General features: G+C 40.2%; 2 protein-coding genes across 24 annotated transcripts in view; one reads left to right on the plus strand and one right to left on the minus strand.

Annotated features, from left to right (window-relative positions):
• Positions 1-1155: 1155 nt before the first annotated feature.
• Positions 1156-16206, plus strand: ZNF830 (zinc finger protein 830). 3 transcript variants are annotated; one of them, XM_017813200.1, is made up of 14 exons: positions 1156-1305; positions 1465-1564; positions 2648-2768; positions 3309-3342; positions 4311-4516; positions 4863-4953; positions 5602-5665; positions 8116-8196; positions 9550-9626; positions 11417-12356; positions 12449-12519; positions 14093-14284; positions 14595-14901; positions 15535-16206. In XM_017813200.1, exons 1-10 carry the CDS (start codon positions 1184-1186, stop codon positions 11598-11600), a joined length of 1080 nt encoding a protein of 359 aa, XP_017668689.1. In that variant the 5' UTR covers positions 1156-1183; the 3' UTR covers positions 11601-12356; positions 12449-12519; positions 14093-14284; positions 14595-14901; positions 15535-16206. The 3 variants fall into 3 exon arrangements, with proteins under 3 accessions (XP_017668689.1, XP_017668688.1, XP_017668687.1); XM_017813199.1 differs by having other exon boundaries at positions 12449-14284; XM_017813198.1 differs by having other exon boundaries at positions 11417-14284.
• LOC108496469 (poly(rC)-binding protein 3-like) overlaps positions 6965-26300 on the minus strand; it is a 492944-nt gene continuing 473608 nt past the window's right edge. For 10 of the 21 annotated variants that reach the window (XM_017813184.1, XM_017813178.1, XM_017813185.1 and 7 more), the window contains one exon: positions 19217-21546. In XM_017813184.1, the coding sequence (XP_017668673.1) occupies positions 21198-21546 (349 nt within the window). In that variant the 3' untranslated portion in view covers positions 19217-21197. Of the gene's footprint in view, positions 9132-18580; positions 19191-19216; positions 21547-24865; positions 26046-26300 lie in introns of those variants that run through there. The other 11 variants (XM_017813195.1, XM_017813196.1, XM_017813189.1 and 8 more) reach the window with 5 other exon arrangements.

The following is a 26300-nucleotide window of genomic DNA, read 5'->3' on the forward strand; positions in this document are numbered from 1 at the left end:
AGGAAAATGGAAATTGAATTACACGGCGGTGTTTACACATCTTGGACTTGCCATCTGGGCAAAATGGTTTGTCTTTTAGGAAAATGGAAATTGAATTACACGGCGGTGTTTACACATCTTGGACTTGCCATCTGGGCAAAATGGTTTGTCTTTTAGGAAAATGGAAGTTGAATTACACACTCCCTTGGCCCGTTTTCTTCCCCAGATCCCACGGACTGGTGTGAGATGAACCAAACACAACATTCAGGGAGCTGTGGAGTCTTGAGCCATGGGACGGGTTGCTCTCTGGAAACAGCATAAAATTAGTGGCATCCTCTGTGACCAAGTCCTCTAATGTCGCTGTAAACCTGGAGCAACACTTTTTGACTTCTAATGGACACTCATGGTTTGGAGTGGAACTTGGCACTAGATTTTTTTTGTTAACTTACTTTATTGTACTATCTACTATTATAAATGAAAAGGTGACAATAAAATAAGGAGCGTTCTCTTCTGTCCTTGGTCATGTTGTGGTCACTAAATTCTGTAGATGGGCTGTATTTTAGTGGGGAAGGTGCACATGCTCTCAGTGTTGGCACTGGGAGCAGCCACCGGGTGTGGGGGGCCTTCTGAAGGGCACAGTGATCCAGGGCCTGGAACGTTCCCAGGATTGGCAGTGAGCCAAAGCTTAAAGAAAAGCCGTGGGGTTTTGTGGTAGTTTTTTCTTTTTCTCTTTTTTTTTTTTTCTTTTTCCTTTCACAGCTACGTTGTGCACCGAGGGTCTGGCACAGGTTGCCCAGAGAGGAGGCTATGGAGTCTCCCTCACTGGAGAGCTCAAGAACCGTCTGGACACAATCCTGCGCAATGTGCTCTAGGATGACCCTGCCTAAACAGGGAGGTTGGACCAGATGACTCACCCTTCCCACCGGACCCATTCTGTGGTTTCTGGATCTGGATGTACAGGCCGTACCGTTTATTATTTTTTACTTACTGGGGGTTGGGGCGGGAGGCGAAGGGGCATGTTTTAGGGAATTTATTCGGAGACGCGTCCCACAGCTCCATTGCTGGGTCTGTCGAGTGCTAACGGCGCTCCAAAGGCCTAACCGACGAACAGCCTGACGAGGGCGGAGAATCCAAACCTCCTCCTCCTCCTCCTCCTCCGCCGGCGCCTCCCGGGCGCGTCACGGCGGGCGCCGGGCGGAGGAAGATGGCGGCGGCCGGGGCTGGCGCGGGGCGGAAGCAGGTGCGGCAGGAGGAGCTGCGGCGCCTCATGCGGGAGAAGCAGCGCCAGAACGCGGGGAAGAAGCGGATCGACTCGCCCTTCGCCAAATATCCTCGGCGCCGGGCTCCCTAGCGCTCGGCTTGGGGGCTGTGGGAGGGAGGGAGGGAGGGAGGGAGGAAGGGAGGCAGGAAAGAAAGAAGAGATAGAGGGAGAGGGAGAGGGAGTCCGCGCCCGCACGCTGCTTCTTCCCTTAACGTGGCCGACACGTACAACAGCCTGGGGCATCTGAGCTGCTCCCTGTGCAACGCGCCCGTGAAGAGCGAGCTGCTGTGGCAGACCCACGTCCTGGGCAAGCAGCACCGGGAGGTGAGCGGGGTTTGCGGAGGGGCGGTGTTGCTGGTGTGCCGCTGGTCCCGGGGGCGCGGGGGATGCGGGTCTCGGCTCGGCGTTGTCTGGGGCTTTGCCATTCGGGAGTACCGGGGCAGCACATGAGAAGGGGGAGGGATTATTGGGGAAAGGTCCCCCCGCCGGAACGGGGGCTTGGGGGTTCGCTGCTCCCGAGGGTTCGCAGTACTGGGGGCAGCGCAGCACCCTCCGGGGTGCGGGAAGAGTGTGAAAACAAGCCTGGTTGGTTCGTCCGCTTTTTGTTTTCTTGAAAGCTGTGCAGGGATTGAAAGGCCAGCGCTTAAAAGGGGGGGTCCTGTGTCTTTCAAGAGGTCTGCCCGTAAGGTGAAGCGGTTCCCACCTAAGCCACAGCTTTTGGCTGTCACTTGTCTGAAGCTCGGACTGTGAAACCCCTCTGGGGGTTGCTCTGGTACCTGTGTGCTGTCAAGTGACAGCTTAGGAAAATATGTTAAGGTTAAGAAAATATGCCTTTGTTTTCTTTGTAATTTAGCAGTAAAGATGAAGAATTTATAAAATGATTCAAGGAGCTTGTAATTTGGATGCAGCCTTAAATCTGGGGGAGGGGGTTTAATCCTTCTAAGTTCTGCTGCTGCTTCTTAGCAGAAACTGGGAGATCGTGCTTAGTTTTACAAGCACCGAGGAAAAGACCAAAAGAACTGAGGGGTTCCTAGTTCATTGCCTGCATTCAGACTAGATGACCATGGTAAGGCACACTGACATGTCTTTAACGTTAGTGCTGTGTTTTAATTTTAAAACACTTAATATCCCAGGACCTTAGAATGAGTCCAGCCCTCCTGCTTTCTCCTCCAGTGCCTTACTGCTGTCAGTGTCACTGATCTTTCCTTTCTTACTCATACAGTTTCCTTTGTGCAGGTGCCTGTCCCCATGTCACATCATTCCAGAGGTTGACAGTCTCTGTTTCAGTGATTCTGTTCTAGAAAGATATTAGCTCACTTTTATAATCTGTTCTAAAAGCACTGTATTTTAAGATGCAATCCAGAAGTTACTGCTAGGAAAGTGTCCTGAATTTTTAATTCTTTACAGAGAGTTGCAGAATTAAAAGGTACAAAGCAGACTGCAACTGGTTCAGCTGCTGGCACATCATCTCATCCTGTCAAGAGAAAAACTGTTGACACCGAAAATACAGAGCTAAAAAGAGTAAAGGGTAAGGAGAGAAAAATACTTATCAAGTACCTGCCAGAATCCAGTCATTTTACATCCTGAATGGTTTTGGTTTATTTTTTGTCCTTTGGAAGTGAGTGTGAATACACATGAATACACAGGACTGTTGAGTTAATGTCAGCCCATTGTGGCTAGAAAAGGAAGAAATCTGTCTTTCTCTGTGAGTTCACTGTCAGGAGAAAACAATGCCTTTGGCAGTTTTCTTCTGGGTTTTTGGTACATCACGGGACTGTGGGCTTGGCCCAAACAGAACCAGTAGCAGTGTAAGCTAAGCAGTAGAAGCACTTGCCCAGAAGTGGTGTTACTCCTTTTCAGTGGGATCAAGCCACTGTTTTACCTCAAACCATGCCTCAAAGTTCTTGCTAAAGGAAAGATAGTTAATTTTTTTTCTCTTGGTGTAGACATGTAAACCCTTGAAATACACCAAAGTGTGCATTTGTGAACTTGCCTCTGTAGTAGGAGTTTGAGGGTTGTTTCTTGTAAAAGCATGAATTTTAAGGAGTGACTCTTGGCTGTTGTACAGGTACAGACGAAAAGCCACATACGTCTACAGCTGGGTAAGTAGATCTTATTACATATGATTTCTTTGTAACTACCAACAGCTGCATTCTCACCCAGTTCTTCCTTGTCACTCTTTCCTAGCCAAGGGTAAAGGTTCAGAGTGTCAGCAGATCCCTGTTTCTGCTCATTTTCTAATGGGGTTGTATATTCCTGAACGTGGCAGCGTCTTCCTCAGTGCAGATGAGAAAATCCTACCTACTCTTAGAGTCCCTGGGAAAACATGAATTCTTTTACTGTCACTATCAGACTTTTAGGGATTAACATGGTGGTATTATACAGTTTGCTAGAATGAATATAACTGGATTATGGCATGCACTCTAATCTTTAATGCTAGCGTACTGCAGAAGAGGTGGTAGTCTGAAATTAAGACAAATTTTGAATGTATAATTAAATGATATTTACAAAAACAGCTAACAAATGTCATCAGTAGATCTTCGTTAAGATGGTTTTTGTCACTTAAAATTCATGTAAGTGCATATCCTGCAGTTGAACTCTAACAAATAAAGCACTGTATTTGACTTCAAGGGAGTGGGTTAAGCACCTTTACTGCCACTAAAAATTTCTGATATGTTTGGACATCTTTGCAGGATTGGTAGATGTCACATGAGACCTGAGGGTCTATTGTACACTTCACAGACTGAATTATTATTATCTTGCATAGATATTATGTACAGTTACCTTGTAGAAGTTTTGAGTTTGTGTGCAAAATTAACACTTGAGAGGTTTGTTGATTTCTGAACTCATCCGTGTGATTAGTTTAAAATATAACATGGAAAATTGTTTGGCTTGGAGGCCTGTAGCTATTCTAAGCAAATCTGGGTTTTCTTACTGCTGAGCCTGTGTGGCTTTTCTAAGCTGCAGTTCTGGGCAGCAGTAGGTACCCAAAATAAGTAGTTGTGTTACATGTAGTTATCAAGGTTTATTGTGAAGTTTGAAATAGTTCTTGTTGTGGGCTCTTTACTAGGCTGCCATCAGACTTTTTTGATGAAGCGGAGCAAGACAGTGCAAATGTACAGCTTTCCAAGGGTCCAGGTCCCAGTTTATTGTCAGGAAATTATGATGATGATGATGATGATGAAGAGGAGGAACAAGAACAATCAAGCAAATCTTCCATTATGCATAAAACTGAAATCCCAGCTCAAGAAGCAATAGCTAATTCTCTGCCTGCAGGTAATGCTGACTGAAATAGTAAGTGATTCAGTAAGGAAAAGCTGTATTTTAACTGATGATGAAGGGTTTTTAATTTATTTTTCTAATTGTTGCCATTAGCTGGTTAGGGTGGGTAATACTGGAATTAGAGGAAGGAGATTCTTTGCTAGTTTGTTATTATGTGGTGGTTTGTCAGCATGATTATTGATTTTATGTTCTAATAGTTTGAGGCTGTCAAGTGAGATAATGCCTGGGTGTTCTTCCCTTGATTCAGTAAGGTGTTAATTGATATTCCTGTCGAGTCAGAATTTTAGAAACTGCTTGAATAGCTCTTCTTTTTGTCATAGATTTCTGTCCTTCCCTATAGACTTCTTTGACAGCAAAACTCCTGCTGCTCCTGTAGTTTCCCATTCAGGATCCATACAGAAAGCAGAGGTACAAGAGAAGATAGTGGAAAGGTAAGCAGTCAAATCAAATATTGATAGTTTTAGGAGTTGTAATTATTCTTACAGAAGTACAGATCATGGTCACTTAGAAATCTGTCATATTGTTAAGCTGCATTCAGAATAGTTTGTATATATGCCACCCTCTGGCATTATTTCCAACAGGTATTTTGCACCTTAGGGACAGAATAAGACGTGGAGGAATGCCATACAGTATCTGTTAGACATCTCTATTTGCAAATTTTAACACAGGGTGCTGTGGAAGCTTAATGTCAGCCACTGCTTATAACTGCTTGTTCTGTAGTAATGGTTCAGCTCACTTGAGCACTTGTAGACAGTGGTTTAGTCTTTCAGAAGTAGTGACTGTGCTGTTAAAATGTTTGGGTGCTCAGCAGAGTGGAAAGAATAGTTAAGAAGCATAAGCTGTAGTGCTTGTTTTCACAGTGAGATTTAAACCCTTTTGTGAATTTCCTTGTCAGTGAGGCAAGACCAAGCTGAAGAAGGAAGTTTTGATGATTATAGGTAAAATTTGGGTCTTAAAAAACGTGGTCCATTTCTAGGTACTTTTATAAAAGATTATGGATTTTATTCTTGACTTTTTAACTCTACAATAAATCAGGTTGTAAACTGTTAACCTGGGCTTATAGTAATCAAATATTTCAGGAAAGAAAACACTGCTGAAGCTTTGCCAGAAGGTTTCTTTGATGATCCTGAAGTGGACGCAAAAGTAAGTGATCTACTCTTTTTATGCTGCAAGATTTATTTCTACCAGTTGTAATCATTTTCTGAGTAGATGCTTCTCCAGATAATCAGTCATACCAGAATAAAAGAAAAAGACTGAACTATTTAGAATACAATAGACTATTTCAGTTGGAAGGGACCTACAGCAACCATCTAGTCCAACTGCCTGACCACTTCAGGGCTGACCAAAAGTTACAGCACGTTATTGAGGGCATTGTCCAAATGCCTCTTGAGCACTGGCAGGCTTGGGGCATGGACACCCTCTCCAGGAAGCCTGTTCCACCCTCACACTTCCTTCGGCTTGCACAGTGCCAAATGACCAAAACAAACATTGATATTTCAAACACCAACCTTTTTGTTTTGTTTTGTTTTGTAAAATTTGCCACAGATTTGATGACTTTCTTGCTTTCTTTATTGAAATAATAGCGCTATAGGCTCAAGTCTTTTTTATTTTCCATGAGTATATTCCCCTGTTCACACTGTGGAAGGCTGCTGTTGTATTTAAATTGCATTGTGAGGTCCAGCCATGACAACTAATTTGGAGACTTTCCAAATAATGCTTCTTTATGTTTAGTCCCATTGTCTCAGCTAACAAGCTTAGGTGTCTTATTTACTCGGACAAGATTCTTTTGGCACCACTCATGCCCACATGTTGCCATATGTGAACAGTTTTTCAATAATGATGTTCTGAGTACTGAAATACGTAGCTGAAAAAGCGACTTCTTTTTTTGCTTGCTTTGGTTTGATTTTCTTGGTTTTGTTTGGTTGGTTTTGGGGTTTTGTTGGGTTTTTTTTGGGGGGGAAGGGTGTTTTTCATTTTCTGTTTGTTTTCTTCGCGTATGACTAACTGAAGTGTTAAATTTCTCAAATACTTAGTTTCATCATGAGTGGGGAAGCTTGTACAAAGCTGGGAATACCTAGCAGGCAGAGGAGAATCTGCTTATATCTGTGAGGACACTGGTTAGTGATCTTTGTTCTGGTTATTGCCTCAACTGATAAAATTTACAAGCAGTTACTTGTTCCAACAAGCTCTTCCTGGAACTGGTGCAGATGCTCTTCCTTTTAATGAGCTCTTTCTGAGTGTAGCTAATACTCAGACAAAGGACATCACTTAAATTGAGATGGCTGCAGTGGTCCTGTTTTGGAATCCTAACATAAAATAATTATTTTAAAAATTATCTGAGCATTTGGAAGGGAGATTGTGGGCATCAAAAATGTTTGTTATTTACATCGGGTATTTGTAAAGTGTATAAATTCTAGATTAGATAAATATTTCAAGAAAAAATAACTTTAGTGTTTAAATTTATTGTAAGAAATACAAATAATTATGAATTACAAAAGACAACCACAATGCATAATAACACAGTACATACACATATGATAGAAATAATCACAGAACAGAAAAATGAAATGATGACTATTACTTCCCAGTATGAGTTTGCTTGGAAGCTTCTAATTTATTCTATAAACTTAATTCATACTACTAGATTTTGTATAATTACTCAGGAACAAAATGTACCAAACTGTTTTCTTTACCGTGGTGATGACTGATGTGTCACCAAAAGAGCAGAACAAATAAAGGAAAAATAAAACTAATGCAAAAAGATGGTGTCATGAATTACTGTGTTCAAACTGCTTAGTTCTCCAAGCTATATGATTTCTACCCAGTCCTGAGTCAGGCATAATCTGTCATCTAACGTGTTATATGCCACATCTTCCAGTCTTGAGTTGTGAAAGTTCCGATAACACAGGTAGATTATCTTGTTTATTTATTGGCATTAAAAGCACAATCTGGTTTTGATTACCTTAGTTGTAGATCTTAAACACGTTCTTACAGCTACTGCTTTTTTAGACTTCATGTCTTAGTAACTAATGCCATCTACCACAGAATAAAAAGCTTTACGTGCCACTAAAATTGGTTTGTAGCTGTACATTGTCTTCTGTTAGCCAACAAAATTAGACTAGATTTGAAATACAGTCAGACTATCTAACAATAACAGCGACTGAAAAAGCTGATGTTCTATGTTATGCCAAAGACAAACAATTTACTGCTTTTTGGCTTGTGAAATGGCTACTGTATGCAATTGAACAGGCAGTTTACAGAAGAATTTAGAAGTTATCACCTGACACGGAGAAATTCTAGTCCATCAAATTAACAGACTTAGTCACTTTTGTTACTCCAGATGTTCCACACCAGCCATGCTTGATTATTTTTTAATGCTACAGTCACTGATGTTGTTTTAATCCAGGAGTCAGATTTTTCCTCCAAAACCATTGTGCAGGTGCACTCTCTTACTCATATGCATTACTTAAAGTGAAGTACATCGACCAGACTTTTCTGATAGCATAATTTTTCCCGTTTCTCCTGATATTATACAGTGCCCCAAGGAGTCACTAGACATAAATTGTTAACTTACAAATTTTCGTGTTCCTTAGGTGAGAAAAGTTGATGCTCCAAAGGATCAGATGGACAAAGAATGGGATGAATTTCAAAAGGCAATGCGACAGGTCAACACAGTAAGTAATGGAATCTATTTTTATTGATTCTAAATACTATACACAATAAAGAAAACAACAGTTTCATGCAGCTCTGCAGAATGACTGACATCTGCATTTGTCAGCTGTTTGTTTCAATGCAATGTGTGGTTAAATGCACTGTATAAATGAGCAAAGGGTTCCTTCTATTTTCCACTTAAAGGAAATTAAGTTGAAAAACCTTTGATCAGGATCCAGTCATCAGTGTGTATCTAGTTACATTTGTTAAACTGTATTTTATTTAAATACTATTTAGATAACATATACCTCAGATCAGTGTCCTGTATCCAAACAGGACATGATTGTGGACTCTTCTTTAGATCTAGAGATATATGTATATTTTAACCTTTAAAAACACAGAACAAAACACACCCATTTGTCTGCCTTTTTCAAAATGTATCTATAAAGTGTAGGTAACCTGGGTTTCATGGTTAATTTAAATGTACTGGAAAGGAACCCCAAAATTTGGGAAAGTGACAAAGGAGTTTGTGTGTGAGACACATGAATTGGCCACAGTTTTTCTGTACTTCCATTTTTTACTATTTAGCATTGCATGGAAAGTCTTCCTGCAGCAGGTTTTCATCTGTCCTTTTGTACAATATAAAACTGTACTAAAGAATACCTGGTGTTCTCAGTCTTCCCCTAGAACATTTGCTTTTTTTTTAAATTATTTTAATTGTAAATAATTACTCATCTGTCAACTGCTAAGAAAAGTGATGCAGAAAAATTTATCATTGCTCATTTTAAAGCCGTCAGCACTATAAACAGAGCGAATGTTCATACAAAAGCAGTGGTGGATACATTTTGCTAGCATAAGCCATTCAGATATTCTTCAGCTTAGGAGGAATCTTCTCAGTTATGCGTGGACCATTGATTGCATAGCATCTCCCAGACATTCAGATTTGAGAAAGTATATGCTGAAAAAAATAACAGGTTAGAAACACTTCGGGATCTGGCGGGAATATTTAAGTGATATGTTCAATAAGTGTGTGTAATTAAGTCCCAAGCACTGGGATATAGCTCCTGTTTCAACCTCAGACTTTGGATGTGTGTAGTTTGTTTTATGCTCAGTTTCAAATTGCAGTGTATTGAAAAAAATCAAAAGATTAACCCCAAAGCAGCCAATCTACTTTTGCTTTTATGAAAAAAACATTTCCATTTCATATCAAACCATACCATTTTTTTTCTGTATTTGCCCTTGTGAAAGTGGGAATATACATATAGGAGATTGACACTAACTCGAGATAGGAGGGAGGAGGGAAAGACAGACATCATAAAGGAACGAAAGTGGAATTCAGGATGAAGGTGAATTTTCTTGGTGCTTTTCTGGTTTAGATTTCAGAAGCAATAGTGGCAGAAGATGATGAGGAGGGACGACTAGATCGCCAGATTGGAGAAATTGATGAGCAGATGTAAGTAGATCAATTTTTCCTCAAACTCTCTGTTCTCCAGCAGTAATGGACTGCTTCTTGACTGGAGTGATAAAAACATTTTTAATCTGTGATACTACCTTTCATTAATCACCTGAATATTTGAAGGACAGACTCCCTCAAAGTGCAGAATTATACCTAATAAAGACGTGAGTTCTGGTGCAAAGTTATGTAACTTTCTCCAAAGAAAAAACACACGTGAATCACTGAAAGTACAGAAGGCAAATTCTTGGAACAAACTGTCCCCCCTTCCCTTGTCAAATGTCTTAATTTGTATTTCTCTGGTATTTCTGTGCACATTTTCAAAAAGCATTTGCTGTACTGAAATGTTCTATTCTGTGACCAATTCTGCTTGTTTCTAGTAAAAGCTTACTTAAAGTTTATGTTGAACAATGAAGTGAAGTGGTTTAATGAAGTGGTTTGTTTTGTTCATTTAATGAAGTGGTTTGTTTTGTTTTGCTGAAATGGTAGATGTGGCGGTTGGATAAGCATTAGTTTAAACTCAAGTAACCTGAAATACAGCTTTGTAGAACAGTTTGTTACCATTATCATGTAGCTTAACACATTGATTAATAGTGATAATGGCAGTAGTAGCGACTGAAAAGATGAATTCTGATTTTGATGAACCTTGCAACAAAAAGAAGACACAAAAAATTAAAGCAACACTTAAGACATCTGAGCAGATTTACACGCTACACATCAGCGTATAATAACAATAGCATTGGGTTCAAACTGAGCTTTGGTATTACAGGAATGTCTTTTAACAGTGTTCATCTAATTCTGCAGAGGGCTGGGGAGAGCTAAACCTGCCTCTCTGAGGATTCACTTTTCTCAGTAGCTAAGGATGCTATAATACACAGAACCAAATTCAGAAATTTGTAGAGAATTTCAAGTTTGTTACTGAAATTAATTTTCCCCAAAATAAAAGTTACAAATAGATTTTTAGAGTTTTTGTAGCTTTGTCTTTTGACTGTATTTAAATGCAGGCTATTTCAAATTAAACTGAAAATCAAATTAATTCCAGAGACATTAATGTTTTCCTTAGCCTTCAAAGTTTCAGCTATGACTCCCTGTAAGTAATTGTATTTGAGATATACAAGGGGAAACAGGATCTGGATTGTAATCTTTCCCTGGTGCCTTTGCTTAGCAAAGATGTATTTAAATCAGGCAGGTACTAGTTGGCATTTTCAACAAAATACAGTGTTTAAAATGGCTAGAATAATTGTTACAGAACATATTTCAAGGACAGAACTTTTTAAGTAAATGGAAAACTGAAACTTTTGGATTATGTTTACTTAAAATGTTCTGCTATAGCACATAGGAAGCAGATAAAGAATCTGAACACTTGTGCTGCTTTTTTATTTTCAGAGATGCCACTTCTAAGTTATCAAAATTGATAACCAATTGATGTCTCACCTTTCTATCGCATATGAAAACCATAGGTTGAGGAAAGAATGGTGTATCTTCTTGTGTGGAAGTAAATATTGGTTCTGTGCTCTTTAAAAAATGATTTGTGGTGGTACTGCAGTTGTTAAAATATTTGGATTTGATCTCATTGCTAGAGATTGCCCACACCGCTCCTCTCCTCTGGTCTCTTTCCACCTGATTAACACAGAGAAGGTGCAGTAGCATCTTGAAAGCTTATTTTTTTAATGGATTGGAAGCTGTAAAGCTTCTTTATCCAAAGCTGGAGAAGCAAAATCCAGCACTGTGGGTGATCAAATTAATGTGAAGAAGCCATAAGTGTTAATAGGTGGTTTACTTTTCAACAGTGAATGTTATCGCCGTGTCGAGCTTCTGCGTAACCGCCAAGACGAGATGAAGGAGAAGCTAAAGGAAGCCATGAGATTAAGAGCAACACAAGAGAAAGAGGATGAGGATATTGGTAGTGAAGATGAAGAAGAACTGCAGGATTTGCTGTCTCAAGACTGGCGGGTGAAAGGGGCATTGTTGTAGCATTTCTGCAACATGGTTGATACTCTTTTTATCTGTAATGTTACTTCCATTATTAGAAGTGAGACACTTTTGTTAATTATTTATTTAAAGAGGATTGTGAGATGGTAAAGAGCCAAGTGTTTTAAGAAAAAAAATCTTTGTAGATCTAAATGGTGTATTACTTGTTGTAGAAACTGTACACTGCAAATGTTTTACAATATTGAATGCACCTTTCCTATTAAAATGATTGGTTTCTTACCAGAAGTATTTTAGTGGGATTAATAAGTCTATAAAGAATCTCTGAGGTTTTGGAAGCATTAACTATATTTGGTAATTTTGAGACTTGGCTTATTGTGTATAGAAATCAAGGATTTGAATAGTCTATGGAGTTTTTCCAGACTGGGGGGTTAGGGAAAGGAAAATATTATACATTTATGTTTTCTTAAAATTTTAAGTGCTCCTCTGTCCATTGCCCCAGCTTCCAATAAAATATGTACATTTTTTTTCAGGATCTGTTACAGTTTCTCTGTGTATATAAGGACTAGCTCAGAAATGCTGAGTTACAGCTTCTCCACAGTGTATACTCTGTGATGTGCCATAGGCAGTGCTGAATATTTTTCTTTATAGTATCCTGTTTTGCTTAGTGCAGCCATCATGTAGCATACCTCACACTTCTTGAACCAGAGGGATAAGAATACAGTAGTTACATATCTGCATAACTAAATGAACGGGTGACAAAGTGCCGGAGAGGAAGGTACTGCACTGGACACTGAGAAGGTAAAATAATTTCTCTAGCTGTAAATATTTCTTTAAATATTATCTTAGGCACTGAGAGCATCTAAAATTAATTTCTGTTCTGATAAACACAGATTAAGTAAAATGAAGAACCAACAAATTTGATGAGACTGGGACATGAAAAGCAGACCTACCTTAAGCATGGGTAAGTGTCTCTTTTTTATTTTTTTAATGAAGCAAATTTAAAACATTTCAAATTTGCTGAGCACTTGGAAAAAATAGGAGATGTGTGGCTTGATTTATATCAAAAAGTAAAGTTGTGAAGGAGCAGTTTAACATTTTCCTTTTAAGATTCTACTTTCAAAGCTAGATTTTAAAGGGAGAAAACAAGCTTTATTCTTATGAGGGCATTCTCATTACTTGTCTCAGAGATGTTTATGAACCAAGCAATAAAGATTAAAACTAAAGTTAGATATTTGATTTGCCTGTTTTGGAAGAATGATTTGATACGGTGGGAGCCCTTTCTGTATAGTGATAGAGATGCTTTTTTATCACTCTCGATTTCCATGATGCTTGGGTTCAGCTCTTTATATTTATAAAGCTGTCAAAATTCAAGCAATGGTCCTTAGCAGTTTATTGCATCCATTTATTCCTGCTCACATGTGCTGGATTACAGCCATTGGGTCTTGGTTGATTTAATAACCATAAATGTAAGTAGCTGTTGCTGCTAAAATGTTTGATGAAACACTGCAGTCTTACATGAATTAGTACTGTCATTAAAATAGCAGTATTCAGAGAGTACTGAAATAGAGAATAAGCATTCAGAGAATATCAAAATAAATAAGAATGTTTGGACAAGCTGGAGAAGACTTAGTTGGACCAAAACTGAAATACAATTTCCTTTTATAGCGTGAAACACTTGAATATTGATGTCTAAGGTGCCTGGCACGCTGCAGTGAAAGATCTCTAGATCCATTTATCACTGTAAAGAGAACTTTGAGCTGAGAGAGTGCTACAGTCTTAAGAGATGGACAGTCTTTTTCAAAACAAAATGACAGACCCCCACTTTCCCTCTGACAAGAGCTAAGCTCAGTTTCTAACTGTTCTATTTATATTTGCTTTTCACTGACCCCACTCACAAAAGCATCCTAGCTTGTTAACACTGAACTTTAGAACCACTCTGCCTTTGGCTTAACATCAGAGAAACAGGATGTGATTAATGTCAGGTTACACTGAGCATCATGAACATACATGTTTTGACAGTATAAAAATGTTAATCTCTGAGTTTATAACTGACATCTCTTTTTTTGTACATTTTTCTGTAATTTTACTTTCATCTTGTACATGAACCTGCAAATCATGGTTTCAGCTGCAGATGAACAGGAAATGAACTGAGCATTAAAACAGTTCAGCTGTTTTAGTTCAGTTGCCCTCATCTTCAGGGGTATCTTGTGGTAACAAGCTAAAGGCAGGGAGTTTAGTTACAGAGCATGGAGCTTGTACACTGAAATCCAAACCAGTGCAGCCCATTGTTATTATTAGGAAGAGATGGCAGGAATAAACACCAGATCACTCATCATTCTATTCATTATCCTTGCACAACTTGTTGAAAGAGTAAAGACAATGGACTGGCCAGTGCGTGTATGCATTGCTGGGGAAGTGACAGCATTGGTCCCTCTTGGTTGCTTCTTGTTTAGGGGAGGAATCTCAGAGATCTACAAATAATGTTGTATCCAAGTTTTACCCATCTTACTGCTGTGTACTGTACATTTCTTCAGCATGTGGAACAAAGCTTTTAGAGAGCTTTGTGAAGATGGTGGGAGTAGTGACTTTGCCCTTTGTGACCACTGATGTACGTGTGCTGTTATGTCAAGAAGGCAAGAAATCATCCAGCAACGGAAGTAGCATGGCTATAAGGGAGAAGAGGGATATAGCCTAACCTTACTCAGTAGTCAAGCTAATTTATCAAGGTAAATAATCTCCTGTGTCTTAGAAAAACATAGGCATAATTAGTTTACAATCTAAATATATCTTCAGCTTTAGAAAACAATTTTATGTACTTCTGATGAGCTGTTGAGCTAGATTGATTATTAATCAGAGAAAATAATTGTTTTAAAAATGTGTACTTCCTTAATTTCTCTCATTTCTTAACTTTTTTGAATTCTATTTTTAAACAATAAAGATTAAAGTAGTCCTAATAACTAGCTTTGTCCATAGCCACTATTAAAAATGAAATTTTAATTGGAATTGAGAAGACTATTTTAATTCTCTGATCTCCAGGACTTCCAGAAAACTGAAGAATCAGAATTAAGGGGGAAGGCGCTTAACATTTGTAATCCTCGTTGACTGATAATAATAATGGAGACTGTTGTCCAAACTTAAGAACTGTGGAATTTCATGCCACCAAAAAGTAGCTGAGGTTCCCCTGCTCAGTGGTTGTGAAACTGTTTAAGTGCCTTGCAGGGCCAAGGATGTATGTGCCTGTAGGTGCACGAATGTTTGAAATGGAGTTCCAAGTAGCAGCTCTGCAGGCGCAGCAACCACAGCTACAGCTGCCAGCTGCTCATGGTCAGCTCTTCTCTGGCAGGTGAGTGCAGTCAGTCACAAATGGTAATCGGTGTGCTACCTTCTCTCTTGCCCTGGAAGAAATAAGCTGCTCCTGCTGTCATGACTTAAAAGCAGATGTGGAAAAAGGTCTGTATTTGGAAAACAGATTGTGGAAAAAGGCCAGAAGCAACCGTGCAAAAACAACCAAACCCAAATAACAACAAACCAAACAACGTTCTCATTTGCTAACATGATTGTTATTCCTCTACCACAGAATTTAATTTAAAAATTTGCTTCAGAATTGCAAATACTGATTAAAAAGAACACTAACATTAGCTTTTGCCAGGCCACCTGCCAATAATTTCAATTTGAGGAGAGACAGATTTTGCTTATTTCATACCACTATAATTAGATTCTCTGCATTTTATCATCTTTAAAACAGGGAGCTAGAAATAACTCTAATGAGAAGTAATATTCAAATATTTTCAAATATTTCAATATTTTCCGAATTTTTTTTTTTATAATTCAGAAAGCTTGCACTAGAAAATCAGACATTCAGCCTGTAGGAATCATGTTGTTGCCATTAGAAACCTTAATGTGAGTATATAATGTTAAAGAAATTCCCTTTTGTTAGGTAGCATCAAATGAATTTGACACTTCTCTTTCATTTCAGTTACTGTCTTAAGATACATGCCAGTCTGTAGAGTGACAGGACACATGCATCCAGGACACAGGACAGATGCAGACACTGCTTTAATCAACATTCCTGCATTCCTTCATAGAACGAGTGAATGGATCAAGTACACTGCAGTGCCAGGAAGGGCGGTGTGTACTAGAAAGTATTGCTCAGGGCAAGAGTTGGAAATTTCAAGTGTGAAGCAGTTTTTCAGTATCTGCCTTCAACTGATCTTCTGTTCATCACTTCAGTTACAACTATCCTGGCCTGATAGCTAAGAAAAGAAATGCGAGCATTTCCTTTGTGCAGACATCTAAACCAGGTCTTCCAAAAATACAGTGGAGGAACAAATGCCTTGCACAATTGGTGGCTACAGCAGTTACGGAGGATACAAGAGATCTCTGTTCAAATCCCTCCTTTCAATGCTGTCCTTTGAACGGCCACTTTGTGTGACCTAGTTGAGCAGTCTAACAATTCCAGTCTTTTCTGTAGAAGCTGTGCCCCTGTAAAAGGACCGAATTAGTGAGTATATGTGACTTTCTTGTTAGATAATCATGGCACTCAGCCAAGAAGGGGAAGGTCCTGTTCCAAGTACATAAATAGTGCTGAAATACGTTCAGCTGATATTGAGGCTGTGGAATAAACTGGATTTGGATCTTTCCCATCTGAGAGAAACACTGTTTTTTCATGCTGTTGGGTATTTAAAAATGAAAGGAACGGTACGGTAGTGTTTCCATTTCTGCCTGGTTTGGGTGGGAAAGGGGTCAGCACACGCTTTAACACTTCCTTGTGAAACCTGACAAACACCACCTTGTCCATGCAAGCCTTCTGAGGCTGAGGCCCTTACCAGGTGCCTGCATTGATGACACCAGTGGGATTTATGCTGTTAGCTTCCTAGGAGCTTTGACTGGCACAGATATGAACCTTGGGGCCCACAGATGCCCTCTGGCTATGCCTGAGAACACAAAGCACTCTGCATATTAACAATGGACTAACTTTGTTTGTTTTCCTTCTGGTTGACTGTTCCAGCCAGCATTCATAATTTCAATTTTTTTCACTCGAGAAACACAACAGAGCTGCTTGAATTCATTTGAGATGTTTCCAGAAACCTAACAGCTATTTGATGATGCGGAAGCTGCAGAACTTGTGCTGTCTTTCATCTGGAAACTCACAATTGTGTGGGCAGTGACCTTTTCACATTGGGTACATGCTTCCTCTTCTCTACCTTTGGCATGAGTGGTTTAGATTTTTGCCTTGGGTAGTACTATTTTTTGCATTTTTTCCCCCCCTCCAGACAAACCTAGTGTTTTGTTTGCCCGGTTTATATATTAAAGCTATTCAGGAGCTTTTTCTTGCCATTCAGAAATATTTTCCAACTAAAATAATGAAATTAAAATGAGCCTAGAGTTTATCACACTTGTGCCTGTATTATTTTTGCAAAAACCCTCTCAAAAGACTTCTTTTTCTTCCTTTGTCCTTTTATGTCTCCTCATTCCATACACAAACGTGTCCCTACACTAGTTCATTTAAATCTCGGTCTTTTCTAGCCAATTCTGCATGGCATACGTGAATTATTAATGTGAAAGATACTATACAACACAGAGCTGCTGCTGCTGCCCTTTGCCTGGCAGCTCTACTGGGAGAGCAAAGTCTTGACCTACTTAGTGTTGAGCTGCAATAATTTTTTTTTTTCGTTTACATTAGCCAGGCTAGCCATAGAAATAGCTTTTGCTGTTGCGGAAATGAAGACTATGGAGGTCTCTGCTGTAAAAGCAGCTTCAGCTCTCCTTTCAAGAGTACGAATTTAAATATATTCTAACTAATATAAATATTTTTTAAGTAATAATAACAACAGAATTTTATCAAGGTTAGTACTACGGCCTATAGTTCTTTTAACCTAAGGGTTGAAATAGCTAATTGTCAACATTGGGTAAGGCTTCCTTTATGCTGGGATGCAAAGAGCTCTTCTGTAATCTTCCTTGGCAGCCTTCGTTGTCAAGAATTGCTCTGTGGCTGCATCTGCATTGGAAAAGTTGTTGACTTCTACAGAGATCTGCAAGTCTGTATACACATCTTGGTCATACAGTACCAGGCTCAGACTCAAGATCCAGACACTTTAGAGCTGTCTGTATCCTGCAGACCGTGTAAAATAATATGGCTCACAAGTTCAGCTGGGGCAGGGAAGGGAAGTGGGACCCCAAATTAAATTCCCAGAAGCAAGTAGAGACCTTAATAGATGAAGGTTGTAGAATCAGGCTCATGTCATTAAGGATGCTACTCACTTGCACTGCCAGAAAACTCTGCTTTTCTCATGAAGACAGAGCAAGCAGTAAATGTGGAAGTACTGCCCGTGCCCTAAGAGGAGAGGTGGCCAGAGCGTGCAGCCAGAGATGCTGGATCGCAACAGCAGCTCAGGGCCAGCACCTTTCTTTTGCCTGTGTGTGAAGAGAGAATTTGAGGCTGTGACTGCAGTGCTTCAGCAGATCTAAAGGAGAACCTGAACTGCTCAAGCAGAGTATCAGGGCAGAATGAGACAGTCCCCTGGCCTCCTCAGCTCTCCATTCTCCCTCTTCTAATGCAAATTGCCATGCTCCTCCCAGCTGCTGGGCTAGTTTCCTGGCAGAATGGAAGGTGCTGTCTAGAAGCCTCACTCAACAGTGCTGCTGGGAATGGGAAAGAACGAAGGGTCTTAGCAATGCTGTACTAGTACCCAAGTTCATTCTTTTGTTCTTGTTTTTCTTTCCCCAGTATCTGATCTATAAACCGGTTTGGGAAAACATTGGAGATACAAACCAGTGGCTGCTTGTAACAAGAAGACAAATTTGTCTTTTCTGTTCACTGTGTGAGGTTCTTAAAGAGCAACTTTGTTAAACACCAAATAAAGTTTTAGAGAAATATTGCTTACTCTACTAATTACACAATCTGGCTCCATCTACTCCTGAAAAGCCTCATCATCCCTGACAACGGGCTAACATCCTTTCTAACATTGCCTGTTTTGCACAGGTGTTACACTCTTTCCCAATGAGCAGTGGGACCTTAAGCGTGATGATATGAACGTTTAATCATTAATGAAAACAAGCGATTTGTCTGTGATCTTAGTTTGACAATTCATAAAATAGTGCTTCTTAAATGACAAATTAGCAACTCGATTACAAAGAACAAAATTTAAACAACACAACAGTTGTATGCACAAAGCTACCACGTCTTTTTTTTTTTTTAATCAGGAAAAAAATTTATTTATAAAAACGTCTCATTTAATTTACTGTCAAGTCTCTAGCTGAATACAGTGGCTTAGAACACTAACGGCCCATGCTTTTATACAGATTAGCCAAAGCATGAACATCAATAAAAATTAACCCCCGAAAATAACTTGTCTTTGCTTTATGTTATGAGCCACAACAGAGTTAAAACTGGAACAGTAATGAAAGCAACACAAGAGTTAGGAAGCACAGTTGCTTAAAGAGTAAAGAAGTATTTTCTTTTGATGTCTCAGAATAATAAGAAAGTTAGAAATGGCAGAAACTCCTCTGTAGATTAGTCCATAGAAAGCATTGTCTCATGGGGCTTTGGAAAAGTCCTGTCTGGTGGCTAATGCACTAGGGCATGAAGAGATACATTAGAGAGCCCCCAAGCCAGTAACTTCTGAAGACAGCCTAAAATGTAGGAACAAAAATGAGGAAAATAAAAAAAAAAAAAAAAACAAAAAGGCAAAAAAAAAAAAGAAAAAAATCTTCTCACTATTAAAAAAATACCACTTGAGTACAACCAGCATAGAACAGCATTTCAGTGCAGGCAAGTTTTCTGACGCAGGTTGGTGATTTGTTTTTTCTTTTCTTAAATGTCAATTACTGAAACAGTTACAATAGCCCAGAACAGTTTTACAGCAGTTTTCTAGAGCTTTTGAATAGTTGTGGTACCTTGAAATTATTTCCAGTTTTTCCTTCATTATATACAATCAAAAAAAAAAATACAACTGAAAAAAGGCCCAAAACAAACAAACAAAAAACCAAAACAAAAAACTCCCAACAAAAGCAACCAAAAACCCCATTTGGATAAATGCAAACTGTAACAATGGCAGGTCTACAAATGATTACAGTGACAAAACTTAGTGCAAAGGTGCTAAGGTGAAGAAAAGCCCACAGAATACAGAAATGACACAAAATACTGAGATAGTACTTAGCCCTATACAATAACACACTTTGAAATACCATGTTTTAAAAAGTATTGCATTTGCATTGTGTTTTTAGTTTATATTAAAATGCACTGAATACAGTTCAATTGTTAAAGCTTTGTGTCCAAGGAGTGCAAAGTGGATGAACATGGCAGGCTAATGGGATTCTGGATTTGGAAGTGGTGAGGAAAACAATATTGCATTACTGAGTTATGCAACAGAAATTAAAAGGAAGGTGGATGGACAAACAGAAAATGCGGTTAAGAACTAGTTCCAACAGCTAGCAACCAGCCACTCCATCCCCCAGCTCTCTTGGCTTTGGTTGCAATTAGGTGTCTGTAATCAGAACATCCTTAAGTTCTTGTTAAAGGGATGGTATCTGTCCAAGCAGCAACTTCTGAATGACCTTTGATAAGTGCTACATCATTTTCATGACTACAATACAACCTGACTGCATTACTGGCGGTGAGTTAGACAGGGATGTCTTTTGTACAGAAACCTAACAAAAAAAAAAAAGGTCATTTTGGCTGAATAAAATATACATGGGAGGAGGTACCAGAATAGTGACTGCATATCTGATTTGCACCTGCTTTTAAGTACTTAAAGAAATAAGTGCTTTGTCAGTATATATAAAACATCTGACCGCAAAACAAAGAGCCTGCTCTCCCTCCCACTCTCCCTTCCTAAAGCAGAGTTCTTAAAAATATGTTTTTCCAAAGCAGAGAAAAATTGTCGCACCCTTTAAAAGAATGGCACAGGTGCCCGATATTTTTTTCCTTGTTGTTTTCCAATCATTTTAATTTAGCAGTTTTTGTCAGACCAGAAAGCTTCATCTGTACTTTTTTTTTTTTGTATGCAGAAGTACCTGACGTTTGTACTTTGTAGCCTCCCTTTCCTGCTCGCAGGCAGGTCTCAGGGCAGGGGGACAGGGATTTTCAGGCCTACTGGGAGCAGAAGTACGATTGAGGGGGCCAACAGCACTTCATCTGGGATTTCAGGGGTGCTAGTGATCATCACAAGTGCCAGATTTGCGGTCCTAGCAAGAGAAAAAGTCATCAGAGACCCCAGTTTGCCATAAGGAACTGTTCTGCAGTTGGAGGAACGCCTGCAAATAAGTGTATTTATATGCCGGGCAGTATTGCTGGAGCAGGACCTGGCTGTCAAAATTTTGCCTCATTTATGTTTTTTCTGTCTCTTTCACATTTCTCCTTGCTGGGGTGGGGGCAACCCTGCCTGGCTGCCGCCCTGCCAGAGGGACAGTGTTGGGGGAGAAGGAGCCTGGGCTGGTGTCTGCTCGCTGTTGGAACTAGTTGGTAGGTGGTGCCTGGGTGTTAGTTGTTATGGAGAGCAGAAGACGACTTGAGTTGGCAACAGTTAACACTAGCAATTTAACAGAAAATAAAAGATGCCGTATTGTTTCCTTGATAACTAGGATCTACCACAGACTCTTGGTAGAGCTGGCAAAGCTTGCATTGTGTGTCTCATCCCTTCAATATGGAGCAAACTTCTGGCGGTCAGATTTCTTAACCCCGCTCGTCGAAGGAATTTTGGCAGTGTAAGCGGACACACTCCCCGTGGCCCCCGCAGCGGCCGCGGCATTTAGTGCCAGGAGTGGGACAGTTTTCATGCCAAGCAGACTGGAGACAGGAACGGCATAGTGGGTGGTTGGCAGAGTTGGTAGGGGAGGGGGGGTACTGACGGTAACGGCGGAGGCGGCCGCCAGCACGGCCATGGAGGTGGGGGTGGAGGTAGGGGTGGCAGACTGAGAGAGGTTCATGTTGAGGTCAACAGGGGTCGTGACGGAAGCGGTCTGGGTGCTGACTTTAGCCATCTCTAAGCTGCAAACGAAGAGAGGAAGAGGAACAAACAGGTTGGGAGGGTTCAGCCAGGGCGGTGGGGCCGGGAGGAGGAAAAGGAGGAGGAGGAGGAGGAAGGAGGGAGAGAAGGAAGGAGGGAAGGACAGCAACCACAAAAGGGCAGGATTAGATCGGTGGACGAGGGGGACAGACGAGTGGGAGGGAGAAGGGGGAGAGAGAGAAAAAAAGGGAAAATGAGGGTCAAAGGAGGAACATGTTATGTGTTAAAGAAGAGAAATAACAAAAGGGTTTTCCATGATTTGATGGTGAAAACATTACTGAGACTCTAAAGTTCTTCTGGAACAGAAAAAAAAAGGAGGGGGGGGGGGTTGCTAGTTCATTTTACGCATGAAAAAAGAAATCTAAGGAATGCAGGTAATGGCAAAAAGATGGAAAAAACAAAACTTAAGAGAAAACTTAAAATAACTATGAAGTTTACTCCCCAGCACTGATATGGTGAATTTTGCTTTTCATAATTAGGGTATTTTTGAAAGGGGGACGCGGGGGGTTTTGGTAATTTTTTCAATTTGTCAGTTTGTGACATAAATAGTACCCTTTGTCATTTTGCTAGGATGAGAGGAGACTGAGCAACATTTTGGTGCTTCCATTTAAGGCATTACGTTTTGGTTGTTTTTTTTTTTTTTTTAAGCAAGTTAGTTTTTCATTTCATTCACTGTGAGGTCAGTGTGCATTTTTCATATAAAACAAACCAGATTAGCCAGTGTGTTCACTTCGGTTTGTACTTCCCCCAGACTTTTTAATATCACAACAAAATATTTATGCAACCTAATTATAAGTTAATTAGTAAAAAAGGAACACTGAAAAACACCCCGGCTTACACAGCAGTGGTATCCTTTCTGAGCTTGTGGCAGTGGTTACAGTGAACATGAAAAAGCTTACCAGCTGACAGACAAGGTACTACATGGATACAACATACACATCCTCAGACAGACCCCAACAGCATGAGGAAGTTCAAGACTGACCCAACCTCCGAGCCCAAGGCAGCAATGGGCTCTTTTTGGAGGATGTAGGTATCAAACCACCGTCACTTTAGCCTAACTCCACCCATCAGCCAGTGAGATGAGTTTGGCCCACATACTCCTGCTTTTCTGTACATTTTTAGACAGTATTTCCAAGGACGCATCTTTTTTTTCAGATGACAAAATGTTTGCCTAAATAAATCCTCCCTTCGCTGTTTGTTTGTTGCAGCTTGTGCGCTGGCTTTTGGGCCAGCAAATAAACTAAGTATTAATTTCAGGATGCATTTTGCAGGTGACCAGCTGTGAGCTATGGCAGCCTAGCATATAAATAGGGCTAGGAAATCTTTGCTAGCTACAGTTATATGTATATTCCTATTAAGTTTGGGGTTTTCTTTGTCGTAATTACTAACTTGTCAGGCTCCTGGGCTTTCTCCTTAGGTGATCTGCTCCCCTCCAGAGTGGAGTGCAAACAAGCTGCTAGCTGTCTCTGCAGAGGACCTGCACCTTTCTTACCAAACCACATCAGGCCCTACGAGGCTTCCTAGCATAGGGTTTGTGCTGGTCCCTGTTGGGGACGGGGTGTGCAGGCCTGCAGAGCAGCTGTAGCCAGGCTACAGGCTGGGAGGGGAGCACGATCACCCTACACAGGGCTTGCAAAAACCTCGCTTTTCCTCACCTTAGACTTACACGCAGTTTTGAGAGTAACAGCCCCTGGGCTATTGACAGCCAGAGAAAGGTTCCTGCAAGGATGCAAGCGATCAACCAGCGCTAGGTAGGGAATGGGGACATGGGACTAGAGCTTCCCAAAGCACTGCTGCTGAGGGCAAGTCTAAAGGATACTTGGAATGGGTCTGGGCTGGGGAGAGGAAAATGGAGAAGACAGGGAGAGCTTAAGCACTGAGCTTCTCTCTTTCTCGGGAAAGAGGGCTCTTGGAGTATTAACTCCTCAGCGGCTTTTGCTGGGAAGCTGGAAGGCACGCATTAGCTGTGAGGAGATGGGAGGGGAGGAGGGTGATTGCATGAAATGCAGACTGCTTTGTGGGAGGTAAAGTTTTTGTTTTCCTCCCTGGTGGTCTTTATCTGTCCCCATGGATGAGCAACTCAGAATTTTTCTAACCCTCACAACAGAGTTGTTCTTTGCAGAGAGAAGAGCATCCCTGTGCTGTCAGCACATGCTACTTGCAGTCTACACAGACTGAGGGATTTACATCAAGACCACTGAATCAGTGAATCCAACTCCAGTGTACATCCTCGACTTGGGGGTGTAGGAGTTATATGTGATACCCTGTATGTTTTGAAAAACTCAGTTTATACAGCTGGATTTTTTAATATGACTCAGTATTATTCTGGTAGGGAGGCATATAGAAAGATAATGCAGGACTCAAGTGTTTCAGTGACTCCAAATTTGCCTACTGTGCATTTAACAGAAACAAAAAAAATCCTTACTGATATGAGATTTTTCCTGCACCAGCAAGGAGAACAGATCCCACAGACCAAATGCTGGTGTTGGTAGCAGCCATTCAAACTCCCTGTCTCTGGTGTACTCACACAGGTATGATTGTAGCAGTAATTTGCCCTGCTTCCCATTTGTTACTGGAAACATAAGGGCAACACATAAGGGGAAAGTTCATCAGGTTAACTGTCAGTTGTCCCATGGCAGTGGCAGTTTCCCAAACCAGTTGTGGATGCAATAAAATTAAATGTGAAAGTGGATGAGGCAGCCTTCATACAATTTTACACTGTCCCTTTGAAGAGCTATGCTTTCTGAATATATACACTGAAGACCACATCCTGCATCACCCAAAATTGTTGAAAAGAACAGAGCTCAGATGTGGCTTTGGCAGTCCTATTAGTTCTATGAATGAACCCCTTGAGAAAAGGACAGTAAAAAAATACCTTTCAGGAAACTGCCCTTCAACAAGGAGCAAGTGCTGCTGGCTACAGTTCATTTATAATCCAAAACTGAGTCCTACACAGGAAAACTAAACTGCAGTTTGTTCTTAATAAAAGCTAGAAGATGGAATTGGGTAATGAAAATCCAGTTACTACAGTGGAGACCAGTTAAGAGACAGAAGGTTTTACAGGAAATAAGACAGTTCTACTGCAAACAAACTAGGACATGTTCTACTCATACAGAGGTCAGTGCTCAGATAATCAACACAGAATCAAAACAATACTTTAGAAATATTTATATGTCTGTCTTGATATTGTATCAATATATTTATATATCTATAATTTAGAGTATACTATGTACATATCGAACACCAGACTGCAATAAAAGTCTTAAAGCAAGTTGATAAATTATTCTATAGATAGCAACTTTGGTTGGAGGACAGTTTAAAGATACACGCAGAATGTTTCAGGATTACTGTGGATAGATTAGTTTTGATTTTTTACATCTTATGCTGCTGAAAGACACTGGTTTATGCAGAAATACCGGCCCTGGAAACCAAATTTCCATAAACAACAGATCTGGTGTGGGAGAAAAAAGAAAAAGTCTACCTTATACTGAATGCTTATATGGCTTTTATTTTTTATAATTATTATTTTCCCATACCAGACTATACTTTGGGCAGTACTATACTGTACTCATCTCTTCCCCAGTGCTGTTTTATGCCACCATCTTTAAAAGAGAAGGCATCACTTATTTAGGACTGACATAACCCTGAGACGTCCCCAGCACGCAGAGGCAGCAAAAGCAGCAGCAGCAGCAGCAGCCGCCTGGCTCTGACCCTCGGACACCTGCCTGAGCACCTAAACCCAGCTAGAGCAAACCTCCCACTTGCCTGACAGTTTCTCAGTCCTTTCTCCAGTGCAACTGCCACCAAGCACTGCTGCTGTGGTGGCACCTGGCTGGACAGGAGTGTCTCTTGCGAAAGGAGAGATCTGGAACAGTGTCACTTTTTAAAATGAAAAAGCCACCTTAATTTCCTATGTTACCTTACAGCTTAATTTATTAAACATTACTTTAAGGTCTTCATTTACAAATGAAGTCACTTCATCTAAATACAGTTTCAACACATGGTACATAATAATATATGATGGTTTATTGTAGACGATGGTAACAAATGACTTCTATCTAGAAATTTAACAAGAAGAAAATATTTTGTTTCTGGTTTCACAGGGTATTGAGTATCCGTAGTATATGACTGCTGAGAAGCTTTCTTCTTTGCGAAAGTATGTTAAAAGACCTCATATAGATCCCATTCCGTCAAAAGAATCATTAGACAGTAATCAACAGAAGTGTGAGAGTTCACAGGCTTTTCTAAAGTGAGTCAAACAGGTTTGTTCACTAGAGTTTGTCTCTGGTGAGCAGCTCACTGCAATTCCATTAATAAGTGCATTACTTTATTTGCATGCTTTAGCTGTCTTGAAGATCTTAAATTGTTATCTTCCGAGATCCAGATGCATGCCATATGGTGTTTGTGCAACTAAAAATGAAGGGGTCTATTCTCGTCTCGATGTGTGGGGAATCCCTGAACACCAAGAGAAGAACATATCCTTAAGGGTTAAAGGAGGGAACACATTTTTATTTGATTACAGGGCTTACGGAAGTGACTTATATTTGCTACAAAGAATATAAATCAAAAGAGCTGTAGGTTGTTTTAAGATTCTGGAAACGGCTTATCTTAGTTTTCACAGTGCCACCCCTCAATATATTTTCCCCTAGGAAGCTGCTTTCAGACTGAATTATAAAAAGTAGTATTTTTGTTTGCTGTAACCCAGAGCTGCACATACGTCCTCCACTCCATTTAC

The sequence above is a fragment of the Lepidothrix coronata genome, unplaced genomic scaffold, assembly GCF_001604755.1.
Source record: "Lepidothrix coronata isolate B3197 unplaced genomic scaffold, Lepidothrix_coronata-1.0 Scaffold40, whole genome shotgun sequence".
Lineage (NCBI taxonomy): Eukaryota > Metazoa > Chordata > Aves > Passeriformes > Pipridae > Lepidothrix > Lepidothrix coronata.